Source organism: Adiantum capillus-veneris, chromosome 1 (genome assembly GCF_014529385.1).
Source record: "Adiantum capillus-veneris isolate H3 chromosome 1, ASM1452938v2, whole genome shotgun sequence".
In the NCBI taxonomy this organism is placed as follows: domain Eukaryota; kingdom Viridiplantae; phylum Streptophyta; class Polypodiopsida; order Polypodiales; family Pteridaceae; genus Adiantum; species Adiantum capillus-veneris.
This window is the reverse complement of record NC_140931.1, coordinates 2,469,089-2,494,377: the sequence shown is the minus strand read 5'-3', so window position 1 is coordinate 2,494,377 and position 25,289 is coordinate 2,469,089. Positions and strand designations below refer to the sequence as shown.

At 44.7% G+C, this 25,289-nt stretch overlaps 1 protein-coding gene across 8 annotated transcripts in view; it reads right to left on the bottom strand.

The window, feature by feature from the left end:
• LOC147464211 (uncharacterized) overlaps positions 1 to 21,632 on the bottom strand; it is a 65,860-nt gene extending 44,228 nt beyond the window's left edge. For 2 of the 8 annotated variants that reach the window (XR_015188299.1, XM_086513672.1), the window contains exon 1: positions 21,168 to 21,632. Coding sequence is in view for 5 of the 8 variants with exons in the window: in XM_086513663.1 (XP_086369789.1) it covers positions 1,253 to 1,624; positions 1,705 to 2,412 (1,080 nt within the window). In the remaining 3 variants the exon portion in view is untranslated. Of the gene's footprint in view, positions 1 to 1,075; positions 1,625 to 1,704; positions 2,578 to 2,816; positions 3,313 to 3,756; positions 9,806 to 17,099; positions 17,304 to 17,345; positions 18,443 to 21,167 lie in introns of those variants that run through there. The other 6 variants (XM_086513663.1, XM_086513665.1, XM_086513662.1 and 3 more) reach the window with 6 other exon arrangements.
• Positions 21,633 to 25,289: the final 3,657 nt, after the last annotated feature.

Genomic DNA, 25,289 nt, shown 5'->3' with positions numbered 1-25,289 from the left:
AAAGAATGCAAACTCATTCAGGAAGCCTTTGGCTTTATGATTTACCTGAACAGCCTATTTGGATTCCTCATGCAGAATCCTGATGAGGTGTTAGAGGAGCAGGATGCAACACCAGATGAAGAATGCGAGGAGACAACTCATATACAAGAAGTCGAGGAGGTTGAAGACACAGTCGACCTTAAGGTTGAGGCAATTGAAGTACAAAGAAGTAAGATGCTCTCTGTGAAAACCACAGAAATCAAACTTCCATTGGATGTCAGTAACTTCACTGAGAAGCATGCTCAGATGATGTTGCCTGCTGTGCCTGACTTCAGGATTGGAGACAAGACCTATATCTTCTTACATGATGTGCAAAGTGTCTTTTATTTAAGGGAGGATTTCTCCCTGGCTATTATTTCCAGAGTCCAAGAGGAGAGGAGTGGATTTGTTTCAGAGGATAGTAGTGATGATGGAGCAATGGAAACATCCAGCAATCCAATGGAATGCCTTCGAAGATGCTTTGAGAAAGTTGAAAAATACAAGGAGACACTACCTGATGAAGCCACCTTCCAAGCAATAAGACAAAGCCTAAGACCATCAACAAGTAACAAAGAAGTGGAGGATTGGTTTAACCATTCAGGTCAGGGGTCAACTACATCTGTAGACCTGTGGCAGGAAAACCTCTTTCTGCAGGATGAGAGCTTCATGGTAACTCTCTCTCTCTCTCTCTCTCTCTCTCTCTCTCTCTCTCTTTGTGTCACTTCTGACATGATATGTGCAGTCTTGGATTGCTGACAAGGATGACTTCCTTCGGCGATGGACTCGAGAGTATCGAGGAAGGGATGCGGCCCTAGCGCAGTACCTTTCAAAGCTTTGCGAGTCGCCGATAGTAGTTTTTCACAATTCCATGTCACAAGAGGGTTCAATAGCAACTTACACATTCAAGACGCTATCACGCTTCTTGGGTGGACCGGTGCTGCCCAAAAGTGCAGATAAAGTCATTCTTGTGGACAAAGTGTTTGCTAGAGATTGTTTTGGTTACTGCCCGGGCTATACAGGTGGTCGGGCAGCGTATTACTACACCTACACAGCAATGGCACTAGCTCTTGGTAGACAAAACCCAGATGAACTTTTAGAGGATGGCAAACATCTCATGATTCGTTACAAGGGTGACGTGCCAAAAAACAAAATTGAACCTTCAAAATCTTGATACACTTCAAGTAGCAATTGTATAAGATCATGTATTACATAAATTTTATACAATGTCATCCACTCAGAGTATCTTTCTCCACTTGTGATTCACATACACCATTGTCTCTCTCCACCTTCGTTGACTTTCACGAGCTCCGGAGTTGTTGTATGCCATTGATCTTTTAACTTTTTGTTGTTGTAAATGTCTGATGGCTTGTGCTGTTGCTGAATTTGCCAAGACTTCTTTTGCCTGCATTCGATGAATGATTCTACGATAGAACCATTCAAATAGTTCTCTCAAACTGTTAGCCTTGATTCGAGAGCCACCATGTCGTGTGTGTCTGAAATAAGCATTTCTCGCCATGTAATGAGACTTTTCCATCCCTTGGGTATTCCATATTGCCGGGTTCCCATACTTTTGTATAAAATATGGTAAATGATTGAAGATGATGTGCTGGATATGAAAACAGATTAGTTAGAATGTTTTACACTCACATATTTGCACATAAGAGAGAATGAAATACACGATAATACCATGTAGTGAGTAATCTGGGTGTCTGTCCATGCTGTCTTGAATGATTTTTTCAGAAGGTTGAGATTTTCCTTGAACTTGTTCATATCACCTTGTGACCAGTCATCTTTGTCGCACATCAAAAATAGGATGTCTATTGATCGCCAAACCTCAGCCTTCGCGTTACGAGTAGTTGGTTCTTGGTCTTTGACTGCAATATGTAGCTTTTTCCAGCTCTGATACTCTACCTTGCTAACATAAGATGTGTTATATATTTTTCCATGTTTTGTTAGCTTCGGATCTCTTGTACCTTGGGGTTTAGATAAAAACCTCCGTGCTTTCACCCCACCGATGGATGGTTTGCATGGGACATCCTTCTCAGCAGTTGATCTCTTTTCATCCCGCTGGATTTTCACATTGCCACCATGAAGCCCCATATCCGACAGTACCATTTCTAAGCATTGCAGGGCTACTTGTCGTTCTGCCGAGTTCTTAATCTTCCAAGCAAACCCGATGTATAAGTAGACCAATTTCTCCACAATTCTACAAAGGGCATGCATTGTACAAATGTGGATATTCACAAGTGGTATTTTCAAAACCGGTCGAAAAGCAGGATCCTCAATGTGACGTGTTGGAGCTTTTCTCCACCACTTTGGGTCCATGACCTTTGCAGGCTCCATGCAGAACAAACACGGCGACTTTGCCATTGCACCCATTCCACAATTATACATTCACTTTAATGTTTTGAGGTCACTTGCAAGATGCCACTGAACTTGAAAGTCTCCCCTTCCATCTAGACGTAGTACCTCTCCCTGGTTAGTCTGTCGATCAATCACCTCCGGAATATTAGTTCGATGGAACACCCAATATAGAATCTCATGATCTTCTTTCTTTACCTGCAACACAAAATAAATGAGACTTAAGTAGATGTGAACATTTGAGCTTACCTGAGAATCTCGCTTACCTCAAACGCACCAAGCCACCATATGTTAGATTCTAATTAAACACTAAAATATAAAGGATCATCACTGGGACACTTTGAAAGGGCTCTATTCATTAAAGTAATAGTAACACGCTCTAGCTTTTTCTCTTTAACAAGCTCACACTCATCCAGTTTTAACACAAAATGTAATACCCCTCGTGACTCTTCAAATGTGATGTTGTAAAACTCCACCATTCTCTTCTATAATATCCGCAGGTCCATAAAAATATTATTGAACTCATCATATGCCATGTTTGCTCCATGGCCACTGTAAGTTGCTTTAATATGAAAGGGCTGTCCAAAATAGTCTCCCTGTGCCTCGTTAAGCTGAAGCCTCTCTTTCCAAACACTTGAGGCTGATGATAGAAGTTTGGATTTTATACCCTTCTTAACAAAGATGGATGAGACAGACTTTTGGATAGCCGAATATCCTCTTTTGCTTACACCAAGTGAATCAAGTGTGCCTTGTATCTCTTTTGCAGGCACTGAGTTCTCTGAAATAAAGCGGTCCACTACATTTCGTTGTAGGACCTTAAACTTCTTGTCATGTACTATATCTGCTGCCACGCTTCTACTTATAACAAGCTTCAATCTCTTTCCTATATTGGCTTTGGGGTCAATGTTTTCCTTGTCAGGATAGATTGAATCTCTACATGAAGACAATGCATAAGTAAATAACAGAAAATTTGCTTCACTAACACTATTTAGGCACATGAAAACAATGCATAACAAGAAAAAACAAAAAGATTACTTAACTAAGACAATGTAGCCAACCAAGAAGCATCACCTTAATGCTCGGATTCTTTTCTTGAGACCTCCTAATGCAACCTGCAATGTTTCAAGATTGCGCAATTTCTTCTTTCGGATACGACCACCCAAGATGGTGTCCTTCATTTGACAACTTCGCACCTTTCCTTTCAGTTCTTGTACCTCTGTTTTATGTTGCAAAATGGTAACCTGATCTGTAGAATGTAAATGTGAAAGGCGAACAATCTCACATTGTTGAGCTTGGAGAATGCTCTTGTAAGTTTCAGCTTCTCTTGTAAGAGATTTACAATAACCCAGAAGGCCCTTTTCTCCATCACCAGCAAAGGTCAATAAGCTTGTAGGATTGACAAACGGTGGAGACGCATTAGTCATTGGATTCTTAGGGTAGAGAGAGCCTCTCGTCCAGATATCTATGTGTTTAGCTCCCTGAGCTCTGAGCGTGTCTATGGAAGCGGGAGGTATATGTGTGTTTGTTTTACTGCGCTTAATCAATGGTTGGTACTCATTGTCCAAATCAATGTGAAGGTGATATTTGGCTCGTTTCTGGGTAACATTTGTGCCATTTGAGGAGTGCGCCATTAGCCAAATGTGCAGGTCTAATGGAAAGTGAATAGCGGCTGCGCCTTCGTCCCTCTATGTTAGCCTCATTCCCTCCATATTGACGAGGTTCATTCAATGCAACTGAAAAGAGGATTATCCCTCAATCACTACGAACGAATGTTCAGAAGAGTAAGGAATCTACTTAAAGTACACTTTTTGAACTTTTACTATGAAAGACCCAGCTCTTTTATTTGCCATTTTTTCTAGAGAGAGAGTGCAAAAAACACATTTTCTTAGAAGGCCCTCCAAATGATCTCCGAAATTCCCTAATGTGTTCTGCCACAGTCTAGCATGAGTCATTAGCTTAAGACTGAGCCTGGCACCTTTGTAAGCCTCTAGCAAGACGTGCATATCCAGGCCCGTCAATAGATTGCATACCCTCTCTTGCACAAAATGGTCTTCAGCATACATGCATTTTTTACAGCATGAACCTACTCGACCCATCCTTCTGGCATCTATAAAGGAAGGCAGCCTTGGCGCTTGTAGAGGAAGAAACCTGGCGGAGCACCAGACCGTGCCGCAAGACCAGCCCAGCTTTTTCTCAAATTGAAGACCAGCGTTTTCAGCAGAGCATGACCAGCGTTTTCAGCCAAAGACAGCCAGCGTTTCAGCTTGAAGCGCCAGCAGATTCAACCTAGCCTCGTCGTGGTTACCATTGACACCGCTACCAGATCCCGGCTTTTCAAGTTGAGCATCCTCGTTGTCGTCGTCGTCGTCGTCGACACAGTACCCCAGCACCTAGTACCCCTTGTGCCTTGGCTCGGCATAAGGATCCACAGACCCATCAAGAACCTCGTCGTCATCGTCGTCAACATACATCCACAGACCCATCAAGAACCTCGTCGTTGTCGCGTCGACATAGATCCACAGAACCTCGTCGTCGACTTCATCGTCTTCGACATAGACCCATCAGTACCGAGTACCCAGCATCAGTAGCATCAGTACCCCTTAGCATCAATACCTCAACATTTAGCATCATTGTACTAGCATTGTGAAAGAATAAAGAAAGTACTTGCTCCGGCAACAAAGCAAGGGGGCCCTTGAGGGTTTGGGACCTGACATACTCTCTCTCTCTCTCTCTCTCTCTCTCTCTCTCTCTCTCTCTCTCTCTCTCTCTCTCTCTCTCTCTCAGTTCAATTCAGTCCTTTCAAGTGAAGTAAAGTATCCCTTGTGTTTTGCAGAGTACTAGATCCGAGCTAAATCCGTAAACACTTCCGCTGCACGTGATATTGGTATCAGAGCTCTGTGTGTCCTTCGACTGCGCAAACTCAAGGGAGAACCCAAGAAGAAGCAGGAACCCAAACAGAACCAAGAACCCAAGGAACCTCTCTCAGTTTTTTTTCCTGAAAGGAACTTCGAGTTCCAATCATGGACTTATTAGCTACCACCTTCATTGCCATGTCTTTGAAAGAAGATCGACATCGGATACGGCTGCGGTTAAATATTGGCTAGCTTCCCGACGTGTGCGTGGATGTGACTGACGCAGCAGGTCATTTGCACTTTTTGGGGGCGCAGCAGGTAGTGTAGCACTATGAGCACAAGGCTCCAAGCTTCATGCAAGCACGCGTACGTAGCGTGGTTGTAAGGCGAGAGCACCTGAAAGGAGAAGTCAGGGGTTCGAAGCATGAGTGAAGTGCGCATTGACCTTTTTAGTCAACCGTTTTCAGCTGGTTTAACCGTTTTCAACCGGTTGCAGTTGACTGGCAACTGCCTCAGGCTGCTTTGCCACAAGCGCAAGCTAGCCGATATATAGCGAACGCCATCAGATACACGACAACCCAGATCTTAAGTACCAAGATCTACTTGCCTCTTATGCGGATATGGCAGGAGACAGGATCCCTAACCTCTTCTGCATTCGCATTCACATGTAGCATGCATCCACTTCCGTTGACATGAAACCCTTGGGAATACCTCCGAGCACCCTTACCTTTCAGCTTCATCCGCAATGTTTTCACAACAAGACTATTCGAGTGGTCGTACTTGCTCACAAGGCAGAGTCAGCATGAAGGCTAGTATTCTGCGACAGCAGTAAGGCTACCTGGTAACTCGTATGGTAGGTGTTTACATCGCACCAGATTTACATCTGTAGTACCCATCCGTTTGGAGGAATTTTCATCGGTAGATGCGTCCACATGCATCATAAGCATTTAGCATCCGAAGTACAGATAGAAGTTCAGCAATTGTGCCTCACCTTTAACAGGGGGGGATGTCACGTGCGCACTTCACTTGCGCTACGTGGCCATATTCTGCCTCAATCTAGTATGAGTCATTAGCTTAGGGCTGAGCCTGGCACCTTTGTGAGCCTCTAGCAGGACGTGCATGTCCAGGCCAGCCAATAGATTGCATACCCTCTCTTGCATAGAACGGTATTCAGCATACATGCATTTTACCGCGTGGACCACCTCTTATTTTGGACACTTAGTTAATAAGTGGCTTTTAGCCATTTAATAAAATCGTGGGGCTGCCTTGATCTTGCTCGACCCATCGTTTTGGCGTCTATAAAGGAAGGCAGCCTTGGCGCTTGTATAGGCATAGAACCCGGGAACTTGGCGGGGCACAAGACCGTGCCGCAAGACCAGTCAGTAGCCCAACGTTTTCTCAGATTGAAGACCAGCGTTTTCAGCCGAGCATGACCAGCGTTTTCAGCAGAGCATGATCAGCAATTTCAGCCCAAGACAGCCAGCATTTTAGCTTGAAACGCCAGACTGACTTAGCCTAGCCTCGTCGTGGTTGTAGACCCCTTACCATCGACACCGCTAGCAGATCCTAGCTTTCAGCCTGAGCATCGTCATCGACATCGTCGTTGTCGTCGACACAGCACCTGTCACAAACTGCTTACGTGTCACGTCACTGAAGAACAGAACCAACCTTGAGATCACGGCCAAGGGGCCTAAACCCTAAGAAGAACAAGCAACAACAGAAGAAGTCCTACCAGCTTATGGGGACCCCGTCGGATGGGACCCAAGTGACATAAAGACATTAAAATAAAGCAGGACCCACACACACGCGTGGACTGATGACGTGGCAGCTATATGGACAACCCTAAAATTCCGTTGACAGTGTTGACGTGGCAGTTGTACGGATTTCCGCAAAACGCGCTGGCAAATTTTGGTGCTAGTGCTTTTGGACCATATGCTTTTAAGTTTGAAGGCTTTCCATGTAAACTGCTTTTGGGCCTAGGGCCTTTAAATAAGAGGCTAGGGCTCATTCTCTGACACACTTCTAGGAGAAGGTGCAAAGCGTGGAGTACCGGCTTGTACTGTGTTTATGCAATATAAAGAAATAATGAAAGGGGCACCAAAGGTTTGAGGCCAATACTCTCTGGTGTAGAATTCCGCCACTCTCTCTCTCTCTCTCTCTCTCTCTCTCAGTTCACTTGTTATGGAAGTGCTAAAAGTCTGTTCAATATATTCTTTTCTATTGGCACGTGTGTGCCCATCTTGTGACAGTACCCCAACACCTAGTATCCCTTGTGCCTTGGCTCGGCATAAGGATCCACAGACCCGTCAAGAACCTCGTCATCGTCGTCGACATAGATCCACAGACCCATCAAGAACCTCCTTGTCATCATCATCGTCATCGATATAGATCCACAGAACCTCGTCGTCGACTTCATCTTCGACATAGACCCATCAGTACCGAGTACCCAGCATCAAGAGCATCAACATTTAGCATCATTATACCAGCATTATGAAAGAATAAAGAAAGTACTTGCTCTGGCAACAGAGCAAGGGGGCCGTTTAGGGTTTGGGACCCGGCATACCGTGTCTTCTCTCTCTTTCTTTCAGTTCAGTTCAGTTCTTTCAAGTGAAGTAAAGTGTCCCTTGTGTTTGTGCGGAGTACTAGATCCGAGCTAAATCCGTAAACACTTCGCTGCACCTGACAAGCAGCCAAGCTGCCTGTTTTTCAGCATGGCAGCCCAGCATTTTCTCTCCCAACCAAAGGGCAACACTCAGCCCTAGCGTTTTTGGTGGGCAGCAAGTGCAGAGCTCAGAGATCATCTCTACGGTGCAGTACCATCTCAGGGCAGCCTATCATTGGCCCTTGTGACCATGCAGTGACAGGTTTTTTCATCCGAGATCTAGATCCACATCTAGCTCTAGCCAAGAGGAGACGCACCAAATCTATGCTCTCAAAGCATGTTGGAGGTGATGCACATGTGGAGACCGTGTCAGTGGTCTCGTGTGCAGGATCAATTGGCAGTGTCAATAGCAGTCTCAGTTGTGTGTACATCGGGTCCATCCACTTGGCATGTCACTTGTATGAGCAGATTGTTATCAACATGGAGAGCCTCTCTCTCTCTCTCTCTCTCTCTCTCTCTCTCTCTCTCTCTCTCTCTCTCTCTTTGTAAGGTGCAGCGGAATGAATGTTGTATTTTCTCAAGATTAGTGATCTTTATTGCTCAAGGTTCCTTTTAGTTCTTAGGGAAAGAGAGAACTTTCCGTCTTGTAGAGTGCTTTGTTCACGAACAAAGTGAGTGGATATTGTGTGTGCAAGTGAATGAGACTGAGAGAAGGAGAGAGAAGAGATACGACACCAAGAGGATGTAAAACCCTCCTCCGAAGGCCCCACTCTCGTCAACGAGAGTGGTCTATTCTTTGATTGCACAAAGGTGTACAATGCGTATGCAATGGACTGATGCAATGGGACTATGCCGATGACGACGACGGTGATGATGACGACGACTCAACGGCTGAAATCTGTAGGCTTCTAATCGCTGAATTCGGGGACTGTTTCGATGGCTGAAAATGACTGTTTTGGCTGCGTTTTTATGGCTGAAAATGGGGGAACATCTGCAACCAACTTGGGATGGTTCTGCTACTGAGTCACAGGCTGAAAACCTGCGTTTTCTGCAAGGCTGAATTCCAGATTCCCTGGCGTTAGTGTTTGGGCTGAAAAACGCTGGAAAGGGGCTGAAGTCTGCTGGCGTTAGTGATGGCAAAAACGCTGATGGTAATCCTAAGGAATATGTTGGCGATGGCAAGAATCTGCAACCGCTATAGTGCTGGTGATCGATGGTGGCGAAGGCCTGCTGTTGTAGGAAACGCCAGAGATGAGGGGGAGATGAAAAACGCTAGAGGGTCATGAGAGGGGGGAGGTACTGCTGAGAAGTTGCCTGTTGAGCGGAAAGCTCCTGCTGCCTCTTCTGCCAGAAAGTGCTAACTTGGGTTTGCTTATATATTAACTTAGCAAAATTGCCCTACCTACTTTTGTTGGAAAGTCACTTAAAAATAATAAGTGAAAATAACCAAAAATAGGAAAATAGGCTAAATGAACAGGAAAATTCCCCTAACTGATGCTAATGGATTCTGATGGAAATTCCAATGATCATGCTGTGTGCAACCGGAGGATATGCATCTATGCTAAGTGACTGGGCATGCACGGTCTACGAATAGACTCACAAAAGTGTCAAATCAGTGCTAATCTAACTGACTGAACTGACTGGAACCCTGCCATGGTGTAGCTTGTCCATGGACACATAGGGTTGGGATGTGTCACGTGACATCCCCTCCTTTTCAAAGTGAGGTATTGGTACCAAACTGTATGGCGTCGAGGGAGATCGCCAACAGCATCCGGAATCCTGGAAGGGACTCTTCGCCGGCCCACTCTGATGTGTGGGTCGTGCGGTACTTGAACTTCATAAAGGTCTGCAACGCTTGCTTCTTTGGGCCGCGCCGAAAGCGACACAAAATCGTTTGAATCTCCTTTCTTGCGTCAACTTCGTCTAGAGATCTGCGTCTTTCGTCTTCAAGAATCTCCATGGCTGAAAATTCCTGAAACCATCTCCAACACAAAACCATGAATATACCCATTCCATGTAAAGTGAAGGAAAAAAATCTTGTCTTCCCTAAAGATTGTGTATGCAATGTAGATGAACATAGAGAGGGAGTGACAACCCATTCATCAAACACATGCAAACAATGCGCTCGAATCTTTTCTGTTGGATCGAAATCAATCAACTGTGGCAAATCACAATGGAAATGCCCATGCGTGGTGCTCATACTTTCATGTGATCTTTTGGAAACTGTGTCATGCCAAGGAAGAGACATGGAATGCGACTTCCTGACATACAAACTTTTCAGCTTTTCATGAACAATCCGCATACATTTGTCCTCATCCATGAGAGAAACGTGCTCAACATACAGTGTGTCATGCCTAGGAAAACGGATCACATAACGATGCTGACTAAGATACAGATGTTAGGTGCAGCGGAATGAATGTTGTATTTTCTCAAGATTAGTGATCTTTATTGCTCAAGGTTCCTTTTAGTTCTTAGAAAAAGAGAGAGCTTTCCGTCTTGTGGAGAGTGCTATGATCACGAACAAAGTGAGTGGATATTGTGCGTGCAAGTGAATGAGACTGAGAGAAGAAGAGAGAAGAGATACGACACTGAGAGGTTGTAAAACCCTCCTCCGAAGGCCCCACTCTCGTCGGCGAGAGTGGTCTACTTGATTGCACAAATGCATACAATGCAAATGCAATGGACTGATGCAATGGGACTATGCCAATGACGACGACGATGATGACGGCGGCGACTTAGGCTGAAATCTGGGATCTTCTTGGTGGCTGAAAATGGCTGTTTTCTCGCTGTGTTAGTGGCTGAAAATGACTGTTTTGGTCGGGGTCGAATAGGTGATGAAAAACGTTGCTGTCCTCTGCTTTTTGGCTGCGTTTTTTGGGGCGAGATTCCTTGCTGAAAAACGCTGGGACAGCAGAGGGGTTCTGGCTGAAAATTGCAGGTTTTCAAGTGCTTAAGAAACCCTTACCCGGCTATGATGACCTGCTGCAAATGGCTTGATGAAAACGCTGCATTGGCTGAGTTTTCCTCTGGCGTTAGTGCTTGCAAAAAACGCTGATCTGATCAAGGCAAAAACGCTAGGCAGCCAGTGAGTTGGGCGATGGCAGTTCTTGGAAACGCCGGGGAGGGAGAGGTCGTCTAGGATGAAAACGCTGGTCTTGAGGGAATAGCCTCGCCAAGGGAATGGAGAGGGTTCTACTGAGAAGTTGCCTGTTGAGCGGGAAGCTCCTACTGCCTCTTCTGCCAGAAAGTGTGAACTTTGGTTTGCTTATATATTATCTTAGCAAAATTGCCCTACCTACTTTTGTAGGAAAGTCACTTAAAAATAATAAGTGAAAATCCCAATAAATAGGAAAATAGGCTAAATGCACTGAAAAATTCCCCTAAACTGATGCTAATGGATTCTGATGGGAATTCCGATGATCATGCTGTGTGCAACCGGAGGATATGCATTTATGCTAAGTGACTGGGCATGCACGGTCTACGAATAGACTCACAAAAGTGCCAGATCACTGCTAATCTAACTTGATCGGACTGACTGAACCCTGCTGTGGTGTAGCTTGTCCACGGACACATAGGGTTGGGATGTGTCACGTGACATCCCCTCCTTTTCAAAGTGAGGTACTGGTACCGAACTATATGGCGTCGAGGGAGATCGCCAACAGCATCCGGAATCCTGGAAGGGACTCTTCGCAATGTAGATGAACATAGAGACGGACTGACAACCCGTTCATCAAACACATGCAAACAATGAGGTCGAATCTTGTCTGATTGATCGAAATCAATCAACTGTGGCAAATCACCATGGAAATGCCCATGCTTGGTGTTCATACAATCATGTGCTCGTTCAGAAACTGTGTCATGCCAAGGAAGAGACATGGAATGTGACTTCCTGACATACAAACTTTTCAACTTTTCATGCACAATCCGCATACATTCGTGCTCATCAATGAGAGAAACGTGCTCAACATACAATATGTCATGCATAGGAAAAGGGATCACATAACGATGCTGACTAAAATACAGGAAACAATCACGAATGAAACATTCGAACAATGTGTGCGTATCAATCATGCGAACACATAATACTTCCTGTGATGGTTCTTTGGACCAAGGCTCAAGAGCCAAGATCGGTTCTTTGGAATCTATCGAATCTTCTGGTGGGGGATCTGTGGACCTCGACTCGGAAGCCAAGATCGATTCTTGGTGATTGATCGAATCTACAACGAGGTTAGCTTCGCTAGAAAAAGCATCCACTAAGACACCATCCTTGTGAACAATCATATCATCTTCATGCAATTCATCATGCTTGTCTTTTTCATCCTAATCATCATGCAAATCATTATCCATCAAATCATCATGCTTCTCATAATCATGCAATTCCTATGTGTCATGCTGTGGAGAAAAAGAGACTGAGAGAGTCTCCTTATCTCGAATCCGTTCAACCTTGTCCTGCATATTAGCAATGAGAGGTGGAGAAGGAACAATGTCCTCTCCATGAAAGACAGTAGGAGAATCACTTTTGGCATTGATAGTTAAAGTGCTAACCTCCCAATCAACGAGAGGGTTTATTTCACGAAACCATTTCATGCCTAAAATCATATCACATCCTGAGAGAGGAGAAACAACAAATCTTCTAGTGAAGGCAGTCTGTTAAATTGCAAACAACACATCAAGGCATTCCTCGGTGATGAGAGCGTCCATACCAGGACGAAAGCCAGAGACCTCGATAGGAGATCTCGGACTAACTTCGAGGCGGGCTCTCTCAACAAGAGAGGGGCTGATCACATCATGCATACTACCTGGGTCAAACAATATGACAAAACGGTGCCCCGACGTACGACCATAACATTTAATGAGAGAATCATCAATGGGAGGGTCCTGAGAAGCTTTGGGCACTATCGTGTTATCATTCATTGCATTGACAGATGTAGTGGGTATTGTGGGTTCTTTAGATTCATTCGATTCAAGTTTAGGACATGTTCGTTTTATGTGACTCTTAATGTGACAATGAAAACGACGACCTTCTTTAGAATACGTGCTTTGTTCTTCCAAAGTGATGTATCCTCCTACAATTCCTTGTGCTACTTTTTCATATGGAGTAAGCTTAGGTTTAGCAATTGTGTTAGCCTTACCCTTAGATTCATTGGAAGAATTCTTTGAGGAGAGACTATTGGAAGATTGGTTAGAAGAGTTATCATTATTACCGTTCTGCAGGTTCTGAGAAGTCTGCGAGGTACTTGTGGAAGTCTTGTTCTCCTTAGGCTTTCCTTTGTTGTGCTTCATCTCGTGGGCGAGAGCAATTGCTACCGCTTTGTTGAGATCGATTGGATCGAGTACCTCGACATCATACCCAATATACTCATCCAATCCGTAAAGAAATGCCTCCTTGCGCTTCGCATCCGATTTGCGTAATTGAGTGCCGAGCTACAAAACCCGATTAGAGAAAGACATAACCGGCATACCGTTTTGCTTGAGAGCTCGCCAATCGTCCTTCAGTCGTGCAAGGTACTGAGGTGGCATAAACCGCGCCTTGAGCTTGTCTTTGAAATCAACCCAACTAAAAGAGAGGGACGTGAAATCATCAGCTGCCTCTAGGTGCGCGGCTAGCTGTGCCTCTTGCCATGCCTGGTACCAATTTATGGCATCACCGGCAAGGTACATAGCTGCCGTCAAAACTTTGCTATTGCCTGTTTTCTTAGTTGTCGCAAAATAAGCATTAAATTGATGCAACCAAACATGAATAACAGTAGCATCCATCTTACCGTCATACTTACTGAAAGTCAACTTCTCTGTGACTAGGTTGTGTGAATCCATCTTATCGTCATACTTACTGAAAGACAACTTCTCTGTGACTGGGTTGTGTGAATCCGCATCGTGGCTTGCGCCACTTGACGAACTTCCACGATCTTTGGGTGGTTCGGTCTTCGAGGCTAGGATTTGGGCTATAAATTCTTGATTGCGAAGCTCCCTTTGAGCTTCACGCTCGGCCTCCTTTTCTGCTTTGTGTTCTTTTTGTTCAGCGCGCTCGCGTTCGAGAGCAAGTCACTATTCTTCTTGTTTTGCGGTAAGCGCAATGCGCTCACGTTCCTGAGCAAGTCGATTCTCTTCTTGTTGTGCAACCAGTTTGTCGTTTCGTTCATCGCGCTCGCGGTCCTTGGCTTCTTGTGCACGGTCCTTTGCTACTTGTTCATCTGCTTTGCTTGCGAGTTGTGCCAAGGCAACTCGATTCGTTTCTTGTTGTTGTGCCATCATGTCCAACATCGACTTGACCATCATCTCCATAGGAGTGAGGACAACTCGTTGCGTAGATGGCGAAGAGAGAGGGTTGGAAAAATCTCCTGGTGGGGAGAATCCTTCGTCGCCTCTCTCATGCTCATCACCTGAATACGAAGTATCCATGCCGCTTCGGGTGACGACCATGCACTAGGATCTTGGGGTCTTAAGCTCGCGAGGAACTTGGGTTCTTGAGGGTCTTGAGGTTCTTGAGGTCTTTGATTCGTGAGAATCCTGGGTTCTTGAGGTTCTTGAGTCTTGAGGTTCTTGGGGTTCTTGAGGTTTTCTTTCGCTTGCAAATCGCGTTGGAGAAGGATCTTCTCTTCACCCGAGTTGTACCCTTTTCTACGGGCGCACCCCTTGGCGGTCTTGCGCTCACACCAAGGTTGCTTTTTCCCACCTCACGTCGATTGGCCGGCCGCTAAGTGCACGGTCCGCTCTCAATGAGTGAAAAGAGACACAAGGGAAGGCTGGACAAGCCCTTCTTTCTTGGGATTCCTGTCACTCTTCAACAAAACACGATTAGGAATCACCTTCTTTCCTTGAGTAATGCAGAACACTTCCAAAGCTCTGATACCAATGTTAGGTGCAGCGGAATGAATGTTGTATTTTCTCAAGATTAGTGATCTTTATTGCTCAAGGTTCCTTTTAGTTCTTAGGAAAAGAGAGAGCTTTCCGTCTTGTGGAGAGTGCTATGATCACGAACAAATTGAGTGGGTATTGTGCGTGCAAGTGAATGAGACTGAGAGAAGGAGAGAGAAGAGATACGACACCGAGAGGTTGTAAAACCCTCCTCCGAAGGCCCCACTCTCGTCGGCGAGAGTGGTCTACTTGATTGCACAAATGCGTACAATGCAAATGCAATGGACTGATGCAATGGGACTATGCCGATGACGACGAACGATGATGACGGCGGCGACTTAGGCTGAAATCTGGGATCTTCTTGGTGGCTGAAAATGGCTGTTTTCTCACTGTGTTAGTGGCTGAAAATGACTGTTTTGGTCGGGGTCGAATAGGTGATGAAAAACGCTGCTGTCCTCTGCTTTTTGGCTGCGTTTTTGGGGCGAGATTCCTTGCTGAAAAACGCTGGGACAGCAGAGGGGTTCTGGCTGAAAATTGCAGGTTTTCAAGTGCTTAAGAAACCCTTACCCAGCTATGATGACCTCCTGCAAATGGCTTGATGAAAACGTTGCATTGGTTGAGTTTTCCTCTGGCGTTAGTGCTTGCAAAAAACGCTGATCTGATCAAGGCAAAAACGCTAGCTCCTCGTGGTTGCTGGCGATAGTTGCATGGGATGAAAACGCTAGGCAGCCAGTGAGTTGGGCAATGGCAGTTCTTGGAAACGCCGGGGAGGGAGAGGTCGTCTAGGATGAAAACACTGGTCTTGAGGGAATAGCCTCGCCAAGGGAATGGAGAGGGTTCTGCTGAGAAGTTGCCTGTTGAGCGGGAAGCTCCTGCTGCCTCTTCTGCCAGAAAGTGTGAACTTTGGTTTGCTTATATATTATCTTAGCAAAATTGCCCTACCTACTTTTGTAGGAAAGTCACTTAAAAATAATAAGTGAATCCCAATAAATAGGAAAATAGGCTAAATGCATTGGAAAATTCTCCTAACTGATGCTAATGGATTCTGATGGGAATTCCGATGATCATGTTGTGTGCAACCGGAGGATATGCATCTATGCTAAGTGACTGGGCATGCACGGTCTACGAATAGACTCACAAAAGTGTCAGATCACTACTAATCTAACTTGATCGGACTGATTGAACCCAGCTGTGGTGTAGCTTGTCCACGGACACATAGGGTTGGGATGTGTCACGTGACAACAGGAAACCGTCACAAATGAAACACTCGAACAATGCGTGCGTATCAATCATGGGAACACATAATACTTCCTGTGAGGGTTCTTTGGACCAAGGCTCGATAGCCAAGATCGCTTCTTCGGGATCTATCGAATCTTCTTGTGGGGGATCCGTGGACCTCGACTCGAAAGCCAAGATCGATTCTTGGGGATTGATCGAATCTACAACGAGGTTAGCTTCGCTAGAAAAAGCATCCACTAACACATCATCCTTGTGAACAATCACATCTTCATGCAATTTATCATGCTTGTCTTTTTCATCCAAATCATCATGCAAATCATTATCATTCAAATCCTCATGCAAATCCTGTGTGTCATGCTGTGGAGAAAAAGAGACTGAGAGAGTCTCCTTATCTCGAATCCTGTCAACCTTGTCCTGCATATTAGCAATCAGAGATGGAGAAGGAGCAATGTCCTCTCCATGAATGACAATAGGGACATTGATAGTTATAGTGTTAGCCTTAAATTCATGAGAGCGTCATTATCACGAAACCATCGAATGCCTAAAATCATATCACATCCTGAGAGAGGAGAAACAACAAATCTTCTAGAGAAGGCAGTCTGTTAAATTGCAAACAACACATCAAGGCATTCCTCGGTGATGAGAGCGTCCATACCAGGACGAAAGCCAGAGACCTCGATAGGAGATCTCGGACTAACTTCGAGGCGGGCTCTCTCAACAAGAGAGGGGCTGATCACATCATGCATACTACCTGGGTCAAACAATATGACAAAACGGTGCCCCGGGGTACGACCATAACATTTAATGAAAGAATCATCAATGGGAGGGTCCTGAGAAACTGTGGGCACAATCGTGTTATCATTCATTGCATTGACAGATGTAGTGGGTGTTGTGGGTTCTTTAGATTCATTCGATTCAAGCTTAGGACATGTTCGTTTTAACTTTTATGTGACCCTTAATGTGACAATGAAAACAACGACCTTCCTTAGAATAAGTGCTTTGTTCTTCCGAAGTGATGTAACCTCCTACAATTCCTTGTGCTACCTTTTCATCTGGAGTAAGCTTAGGTTTAGCAGTTGTGTTAGCATTACCCTTAGATTCATTGGAAGAATTCTTTGATGAGATACTGATGGTAGATTTCTTAGAAGAGTTATCATTTTTACCGTTCTTACCGTTCTGAGGAGTCTGCAAGGTACTTGTGGACGTCTTGTTCTCCTTAGGCTTTCCCTTGTGCTTCATCTCCTGTGCGAGAGCAATCGCTACCGCCTTGTTGAGATCGATTGGATCGAATACCTCGACATCGTACTTGATATACTCGTCCAATCTGTAAAGAAATGCCTCTTTGCGTTCATCATCCGACATGCGAAGTTGGGTACCTAGGTGCAAAACACGATTAGAAAAAGACATGACCGGCATACCATTTTTCTTGAGAGCGCTCCAATCGTCCTTCAATCGTGCGAGGTACTGAGGTGGCATAAACCGCGCCTTGAGCTTGTCTTGGAAATCAGGCCAACTAAAAGAGGGGCGTGAAATCGTCGGATGCCTCTAGGTGCGCGGCTAGCTGTGCCTCTTGCCATGCGTGGTACCAATTAATGGCATCACCGGTAAGGTACATAGCTACCGTCAAAACTTTGCTATTGCTTGTCTTCTTAGTTGTCGCAAAATAAGCATTAAATTGATGCAACTAAGAATGAATAATTGTAGCATCCATCTTTCCGTTATACTTACTGAAAGTCAACTTTTCTGTGACTGGATGGTTGGAATCAGCATCGTGGCTTGCGCCACTTGACGAACTCCCACGATCTTTGGGTGGTTCGGTCTTCGAAGCTAGGATGTGGGAAATAAATTCTTGATGACAAATCTCCCTTTGAGCCTCTCGTTCATCGCGCTCGCGTTCGAAAGCAAGTCGATGTTCTTCTTGTTTTGCGGCAAGAGCAATGCGCTCACGTTCCTCAGAAAGTCGATTTTCTTCTTGTTTTGCGGCAAGTGTGGCGTTTCTTTCATCGCGCTCACAGTCCTTGGCTTCTTGTGCTTCTGCTTTGCTTGCGAGTTGTGCCAATGCAACTCGATTCGTTTCTTGTTGTTGTGCCATCACGTCCAACATCGACTTGACCATCATCTCCATAGGAGTGAGTGCAACTCGTGGCGTAGATGGCGAAGAGGGAGGGTCGAAAAAGTCTCCTGGTGGGGAAAAATCTTCGCCGCCTCTCTCATGCTCATCACCTGTATGCGAAGTATCCATTCCGCTTCCGGTGACGACCATGCACTATAATCTTGGGTTCTGAAGTTCGCGAGGAACTTGGGTTCTTGAGGGTCTTGAGGTCCTTGATTCGTGAGAATCTAGGGTTCTTGAGGTTCTTGAGGTTCGTGAGTCTTGAGGGTCTTTGGTTCTTGGGGTTCTTGAGGTTTTCTTTCGCTTTACGTCGATTGGCCGGCCGCTAAGTGTACGGTCTGCTCTCAATGAGTGACAAGAGACACAAGGGGAGGCTGGACAAGCCCTTCTTTCTTGGGATTCCTGTCACTCTTCAACAAAACACGATTAGGAATCGCCACGCCCAAGTAAACTAGGAATCGTGCGATCGCAACAAGTAAAAAAATTCTTGTGGTTCTTGTGGTTCTTTCCTTGAGTAATGCAGAACACTTCCCAAGCTCTGATACCAATGTAAGGTGCAGCGGAATGAATGTTGTATTTTCTCAAGATTAGTGATCTTTATTGCTCAAGGTTCCTTTTAGTTCTTAGGGAAAGAGAGAACTTTCCGTCTTGTAGAGTGCTGTGGTCACGAACAAAGTGAGTGGATATTGTGCGTGCAAGTGAATGAGACTGAGAGAAGGAGAGAGAAGAGATACGACACCAAGAGGATGTAAAACCCTCCTCCGAAGGCCCCACTCTCGTCAACGAGAGTCGTCTATTCTTTGATTGCACAAAGGTGTACAATGCGTATGCAATGGACTGATGCAATGGGACTATGCCGATGACGACGACGGTGATGATGACGACGACTCAACGGCTGAAATCTGTAGGCTTCTAATCGCTGAATTCGGGGACTGTTTCGATGGCTGAAAATGACTGTTTTGGCTGCGTTTTTTATGGCTGAAAATGGGGGAACATCTGCAACCAACTTGGGATGGTTCTGCTACTGAGTCACAGGCTGAAAACCTGCGTTTTCTGCAAGGCTGAATTCCAGATTCCCTGGCGTTAGTGTTTGGGCTGAAAAACGCTGGAAAGGGGCTGAAGTCTGCTGGCGTTAGTGATGGCAAAAACGCTGATGGTAATCCTAAGGAATATGTTGGCGATGGCAAGAATCTGCAACCGCTATAGTGCTGGTGATCGATGGTGGCGAAGGCCTGCTGTTGTAGGAAACGCCAGAGATGAGGGGGAGATGAAAAACGCTAGAGGGTCATGAGAGGGGGGAGGTACTGCTGAGAAGTTGCCTGTTGAGCGGAAAGCTCCTGCTGCCTCTTCTGCCAGAAAGTGCTAACTTGGGTTTGCTTATATATTAACTTAGCAAAATTGCCCTACCTACTTTTGTTGGAAAGTCACTTAAAAATAATAAGTGAAAATAACCAAAAATAGGAAAATAGGCTAAATGCACTGGAAAATTCCCCTAACTGATGCTAATGGATTCTGATGAGAATTCCGATGATCATGTTGTGTGCAACCGGAGGATATGCATCTATGCTAAGTGACTGGGCATGCACGGTCTACGAATAGACTCACAAAAGTGTCAGATCACTACTAATCTAACTTGATCGGACTGATTGAACCCAGCTGTGGTGTAGCTTGTCCACGGACACATAGGGTTGGGATGTGTCACGTGACACTCATTCTCAAATGTCCTGTCCATAGTTACCCGGAACGGGGAAGGCAACGTGCATGAAATCCCATTCCCTGTTTCGGAGACTCACGTCTGAAACACGGAACAGGAAATTGGGATGGAAATGAGGAATGGAGACCTGGAAATGGCCATTGCCTGTAACTATGGTCCTGACTCTTTCTACCTCAATGATCTCTCTTCTCCACAGGTGTGCCTTGTCATATGTTTGGCATTGCAGGTGTTCTAGATCAGAATCGAGATGCTCACCAAATCACGAGCCAGGCTGTCTTCGTTGCATCTACCATTACCACCTTTGACAGTCTGTTGGTGTGGTAGAGGCTACACTGGCAAGGATTCCAACCTTCTAGTCAAATGGATGCTGTTGCCGCCAACCAAGGAAAGGCTTGTGAGTGGCAAAGAGGGGCAAACAGTGCTCCCTACCGACCTAAATTCAAGTTATTGGTGTTTTAACTCGTGGGCCAGAGTTCAATCCACATGCATCTAGCAAGGAACCAATGCAACGTATCTAAAACACTGTGGATGAGTGCACCAATCCATTGTTGTTGGCTAGATTATGGACAGGATGTGTTTCAAAGTTTATTATCTAGAAAAGTTTGGACGTGATATGTTCATAGTTCACAATGGGGATTCTTGGACGTAGTGTGGTCTACAATTCAATTTTCTATGAGGCAACCGGTGCTCAAGATGGCATTCTTCTAAGGTGACACGTTGATAACAGCAAATCCAAGGGTGTCCAGCATGACAGTTGTCGCTGGAGTGTCCATGGTAGCTTCTTTATCAACTTGCTTTCACTATTTATGTCCACTATGAGCTGCAAAGAGGGTGTTAAAGTTTATAGCATCTCCAGTGAATAGTCCAATGTGATTCCAATTGTTTATTTTGGCTTTAGATATTTATTTTACTTATTTGTCAAATCTTGAGTAGAGAAATTTCCTTAGGAAGGTACTTATGGCCCCCAAGGCTAGTATATAAGCACCCTAGGCCCCCATTGTATTTCATCAATTCATTGCCAAGGTTGGTTGGTTCGGACATATCTCTCTCTCTCTCTCTCTCTCTCTCTCTCTCTCTCTCTCTCTCTCCCCTTGTCCCTTGTCAACTTTGATAGACCTCTCATGTAGAAAATAATTCCCTTTTTCTCCAATTTTCACCCACTTTACAAAGCATTACTTTCTTCTTCTGAACACTACAATAGAAACTCCAAGCAATGGTATGACCATTTCAGTTTTTAAAATAGTAAGAGTATATGTTTCTTTCACAATGTTCACCCCCTTTGTGCACCTATTTCTTTGAGGGTATATAGTTATCTTTGCTAATTAAGAATGCATACTAGAAATTCTATGGGATTCTAAACCTGACAAAATTCATTATTTGTGCAGATCAATTGCTTGCAGAAATTTTGTGTACCTTCTTTGTCAATGATGTGTGACACTTTCGCATTTGGACTCCTCGATCGCTTCTTTGCTGGACATCTGGCCGTACTTCCAGCCTGTGAGCCACTTGCTAGCTAGCATTTGAAAAGGCTCTATCTCCTCCCCTTATAGGCTGAAGTGTTTCCTACTTGGCCACAGGTGATTTGCAGAAAAATTGCTCTGCAATTTTGTTGGGCACTCATTTCTATTCATTGAAAAATGATATACGTAGCCATCATGTTTTCTGCATATCTTCCTCTGGCAACGTTTTCTGGCCTCGCAATGTGTTTGGGAAGCAGTCTAATGAGGCCACCATTTTCCCCTACGATGACCTTCGCTCACATATTCACGCAGGTAAACAGCACGCAGAGCTTTTATTAGTTGAGGAGAGCTCCTCAGTCCATCGTTTGCCCATCGTTTGTTGCTCAATGAACATTCATTCACGGGTGGGCTCCACTACTCCTTTGAAGAGTCTTTCACTCCAAGGTCTCCAACTAGACACCGACTCCACTACTCCTTTGAAGAGTCTTTACTCCAAAGTCTCCAACTAGATACCGACCTCTTGAATTATTGTTTGAGTTAAGAGCCAGCTCACATGTGGCAAGTTGGCAACGTTTGGTTCGCTGGATTGGTTGCCAACTTTGTACATCCCCCAATCATAGGAGGGATTATTATTGTGCAAAGGGTGATCAAATAGCGACCACCCTTGGCTGCTTGACACGCTTCTATGTTAATCCTCGACCTCGAGCAAGCAACTAGTGAAACTCCTATGTGATGGCTACACAAGGGGATGATCAACTCTTTGAAGACATATTTCGATTGCCGGTTTCCCTTCTACAACAAGTTATCTTGTTCCCCTACGAGCATCTTGACCAATGTGATATCCTAGAGGCATTGAGGATAATAAGTGGAAGAGTGATCTCAGTGGAGAAGATGGTAACAATTCCATATTGCGCTCAGCAAGTGGCACTAGATTGATTGAGATAAGTGAATACTTCGAAGTTTATAGATTGTATATAAGTTCATTTATACAAGAACTACTACATTTACTAGTCGGGAGAGATGGCTCATGTAAAGAAGGGTTTCAAAACACAGAGAGGCTTGCCAAAGTGTTGTGGAGCAGTAGATGTAACTCATGCCAACATGGAAAAACCGATTGAAGGTGATGCCAAGCAAGTGCCAATGACAAATTTGATCCAAAAGGAAAATACTCCATATGCTCAGTGTGTGGTTGGCATGGATCTACACTTCCTAGATGTTTTTGCAAGGCAACCAATGATACGCAAGTGACGAGAAACTCTTCCGTCTATGACTGTATGGTGGGTGAAACATTCCTTTCACAAGTATATTGTGGGGGATGGAGGTGTCATCTTTCAATTGGAGTATGGTATTGTACCTTAACCTAGACGCCAATCACAAGAAGGGTTTCAACTTCAAATTGTCATCCATGAGAATAGTGGTGGAGCCTGCATTTAAACGCCTAAAGCAACACTTGTAATACTTGAATGGGAAATTTTCCTGCCCCAAGCAAAGATATATGAAAAAATGTCTCTCTCTCTCTCTCTCTCTCTCTCTCTCTCTCTCTCTCTCTCTCTCTCTCTCTCTCTCTCTCTCTCTCTCTCTCACACACACACACACACACACACACACACACACACACATCGACTTCCTAGAATTGCATGGGAAGCAAGCAAAAAAGTTCAAAAGATGTATAAGAGTAAGATATTGAGCACGAGATGGATGCAAGACATAAAGTTTGGGAGATATGATGCATTACAGTTGCTACATGATGCCTCAATAGACTCCCAAGTGAATGAAGCTTTTCTACAATGCCAATGTATTACAGCTTGGGAGGAATACAGTGGGCCATGCTTCATACACTACACCACCCATATTCTTGATCAAGATTAATAAGAAGCACTTTGAACTATATTGTTTTTGTTGATGCGCAAGAGCACCCTATCCCTATCATATTTTGACCCTGCAGTCTGGATAGGAGAGATTATCTCAAAAGGGAGTGTATTCAGACACCTAGGAGCCCCCATAGGGGTGGACGCAACCCACAGGCAAAGATTTCAATGGGTTCTTGAAAAAATAAGCTTGAAAATGAGAAGATGGGAGTTTGTTCTCCTCCCCTTCCAAAGCCAAATTAGAGTGATCAATGCTTTTATGATCCCGTATATTGCTTTCCTCAGTCCCGTGCTCAAGATGGCTAAGTGTAACTAGAAAGAATTCTTAAAACCAGTGATTGGAAGAACAACACAAAAACCTCCCGGCCATGGCAGTGGGCTAGATGGGAGGTAGTTGCTCGCCCGGTAGACCAAGGAGGGCTCGGCATTCTTAACCCTGTATCCCATGCTGAGGCCCTTTGTGCCAAATTTATGGTATCATTGGCTAAATAGGACCAAGCTTGGGCTATCATGACCAAGGAAATGCTTGATGCAGTAAAACTGGGGTCGAAAGGGGGAAAGTGGAAGGGGGTTGTGATGCACGAAAAAACTCTCGCCCCGAAGTGGTCTTATCTTAGATCTGGTGGACTCTCAGGGGAGCTGATGAGGAAGTGCAAAAGTGCATCTGAGGTTTTGGAATGGGGGGGAAGCAACCAGCTACTTTAAGAACTCAATTTTGCAATGGTCCCCTTGGCTCTCTAAAATATTGGGGCCGTTGCAAATCCCCTATTGGATAGAAATGGCCAGGAATGTGAATAATAAGGGGTTCGTTCGACTTGAGAAATTCTGGGATGGCAACAGGAAGTGCTGGAAAACTGCCCACTCTTTAGCCACCCAATTTCAGTTGAATGACTTTGAGATCTTACTAGTCTACAGGGTGATGAAAGAGCTTGATAAGGTGGTGATGCCAATTTGTGAATCCAACTTTGAATGGGACGCTTGGAGATAGCCCGGGAGTAGCCTCTTTTGGAAACCACATTCTAAAGGCATTTACCAGGCATTAATGCACGAGGCTAATTGGTGTAGCCCCTCATCAAATTATGGAAGAGGCACTGGATGGAAAAACGGTGGGAGGGAGTCATGGAGAACATCTAGAAGCCAAGGTGGCCTCAATATATGAAGATATTTTTGTGGAAAGCGATGTGGGGTGCTCTACCGATGGGCGTGAAGATACAAGAAGAAGGAATCGGGTCCAATCGTTGCTCGGGGTGCAGAATAGCTAGTGAGACCTAGCCCACCTTTTCATGGGATGTCGGGCAATCAGTGGCATGGTTGGGAAAATATGCAAGTGGATTCAAAGGACATGGAAAATTAAGTTCTTCAAGAATGATCTGTTCTTTGGTAGTAACAGGTTGGGAAGTCCTGCTCTTCTTGTCTGCACTCAAATAATCAGGTACTACTTCTTTCACCATATTTGGCACGCAAGGAACCGCCACGTGTTTGAGGGGGATCTGGCTATGGCAAGCTTTTGTGAAATCATACAAGAGAGCAGAGTGACGATCCACATGATCGGAGGCAAACAAGCCTCAGAGGACTGGTCTAGAACAATACATGACATCTTGTAATAAGTAAAGCCTAGGAGTAGTTGTGGTCTCTGTCAAGCAGAAAACTTGAAATCCTATGACCCTCAAGGCTCGGTCTGAGCTCGAGGTTGGTGTATATTTCTGATGTTCTTAATACTATCCACTCACAATTGTGAGTTTTGCAAAAAAAAAAAGGCAAGTTAAAGACCTCCAACTTCCCCCTAATGTCATTGATGTGGAAAAGTTCTCCAAGCATCTCCATGACCTAGGTACAATTAGTTATTACTTATAAGCCTTACTTGTTGAACAACTGATGGCTTTGGTAGCAAACAACCCTCCACTCTTAACCGATTTATGTTTTAATTCATGATCTTGGGCAGCTTTTGGTAACCAACTCTACCGATTTCAACTTTTTCCATAGTCCCATGAATTTCATCCTTCTCTAGGGTGGAACTATACAAAAATTCATTGATGCATTTCTTTCTAGCCTTGTTGAATCTTCTTTCATCCAAAAGAATAGGTGGAATCACTTCACAAAATGATTGTGATGCACCTCTCATGTTTTCTTGTGAGGAGTCTAAGTGAACTAGGGACCGAAGGCAAACACAAATAAAGACTATAACACCCAAAGTACCAACTTGCAAA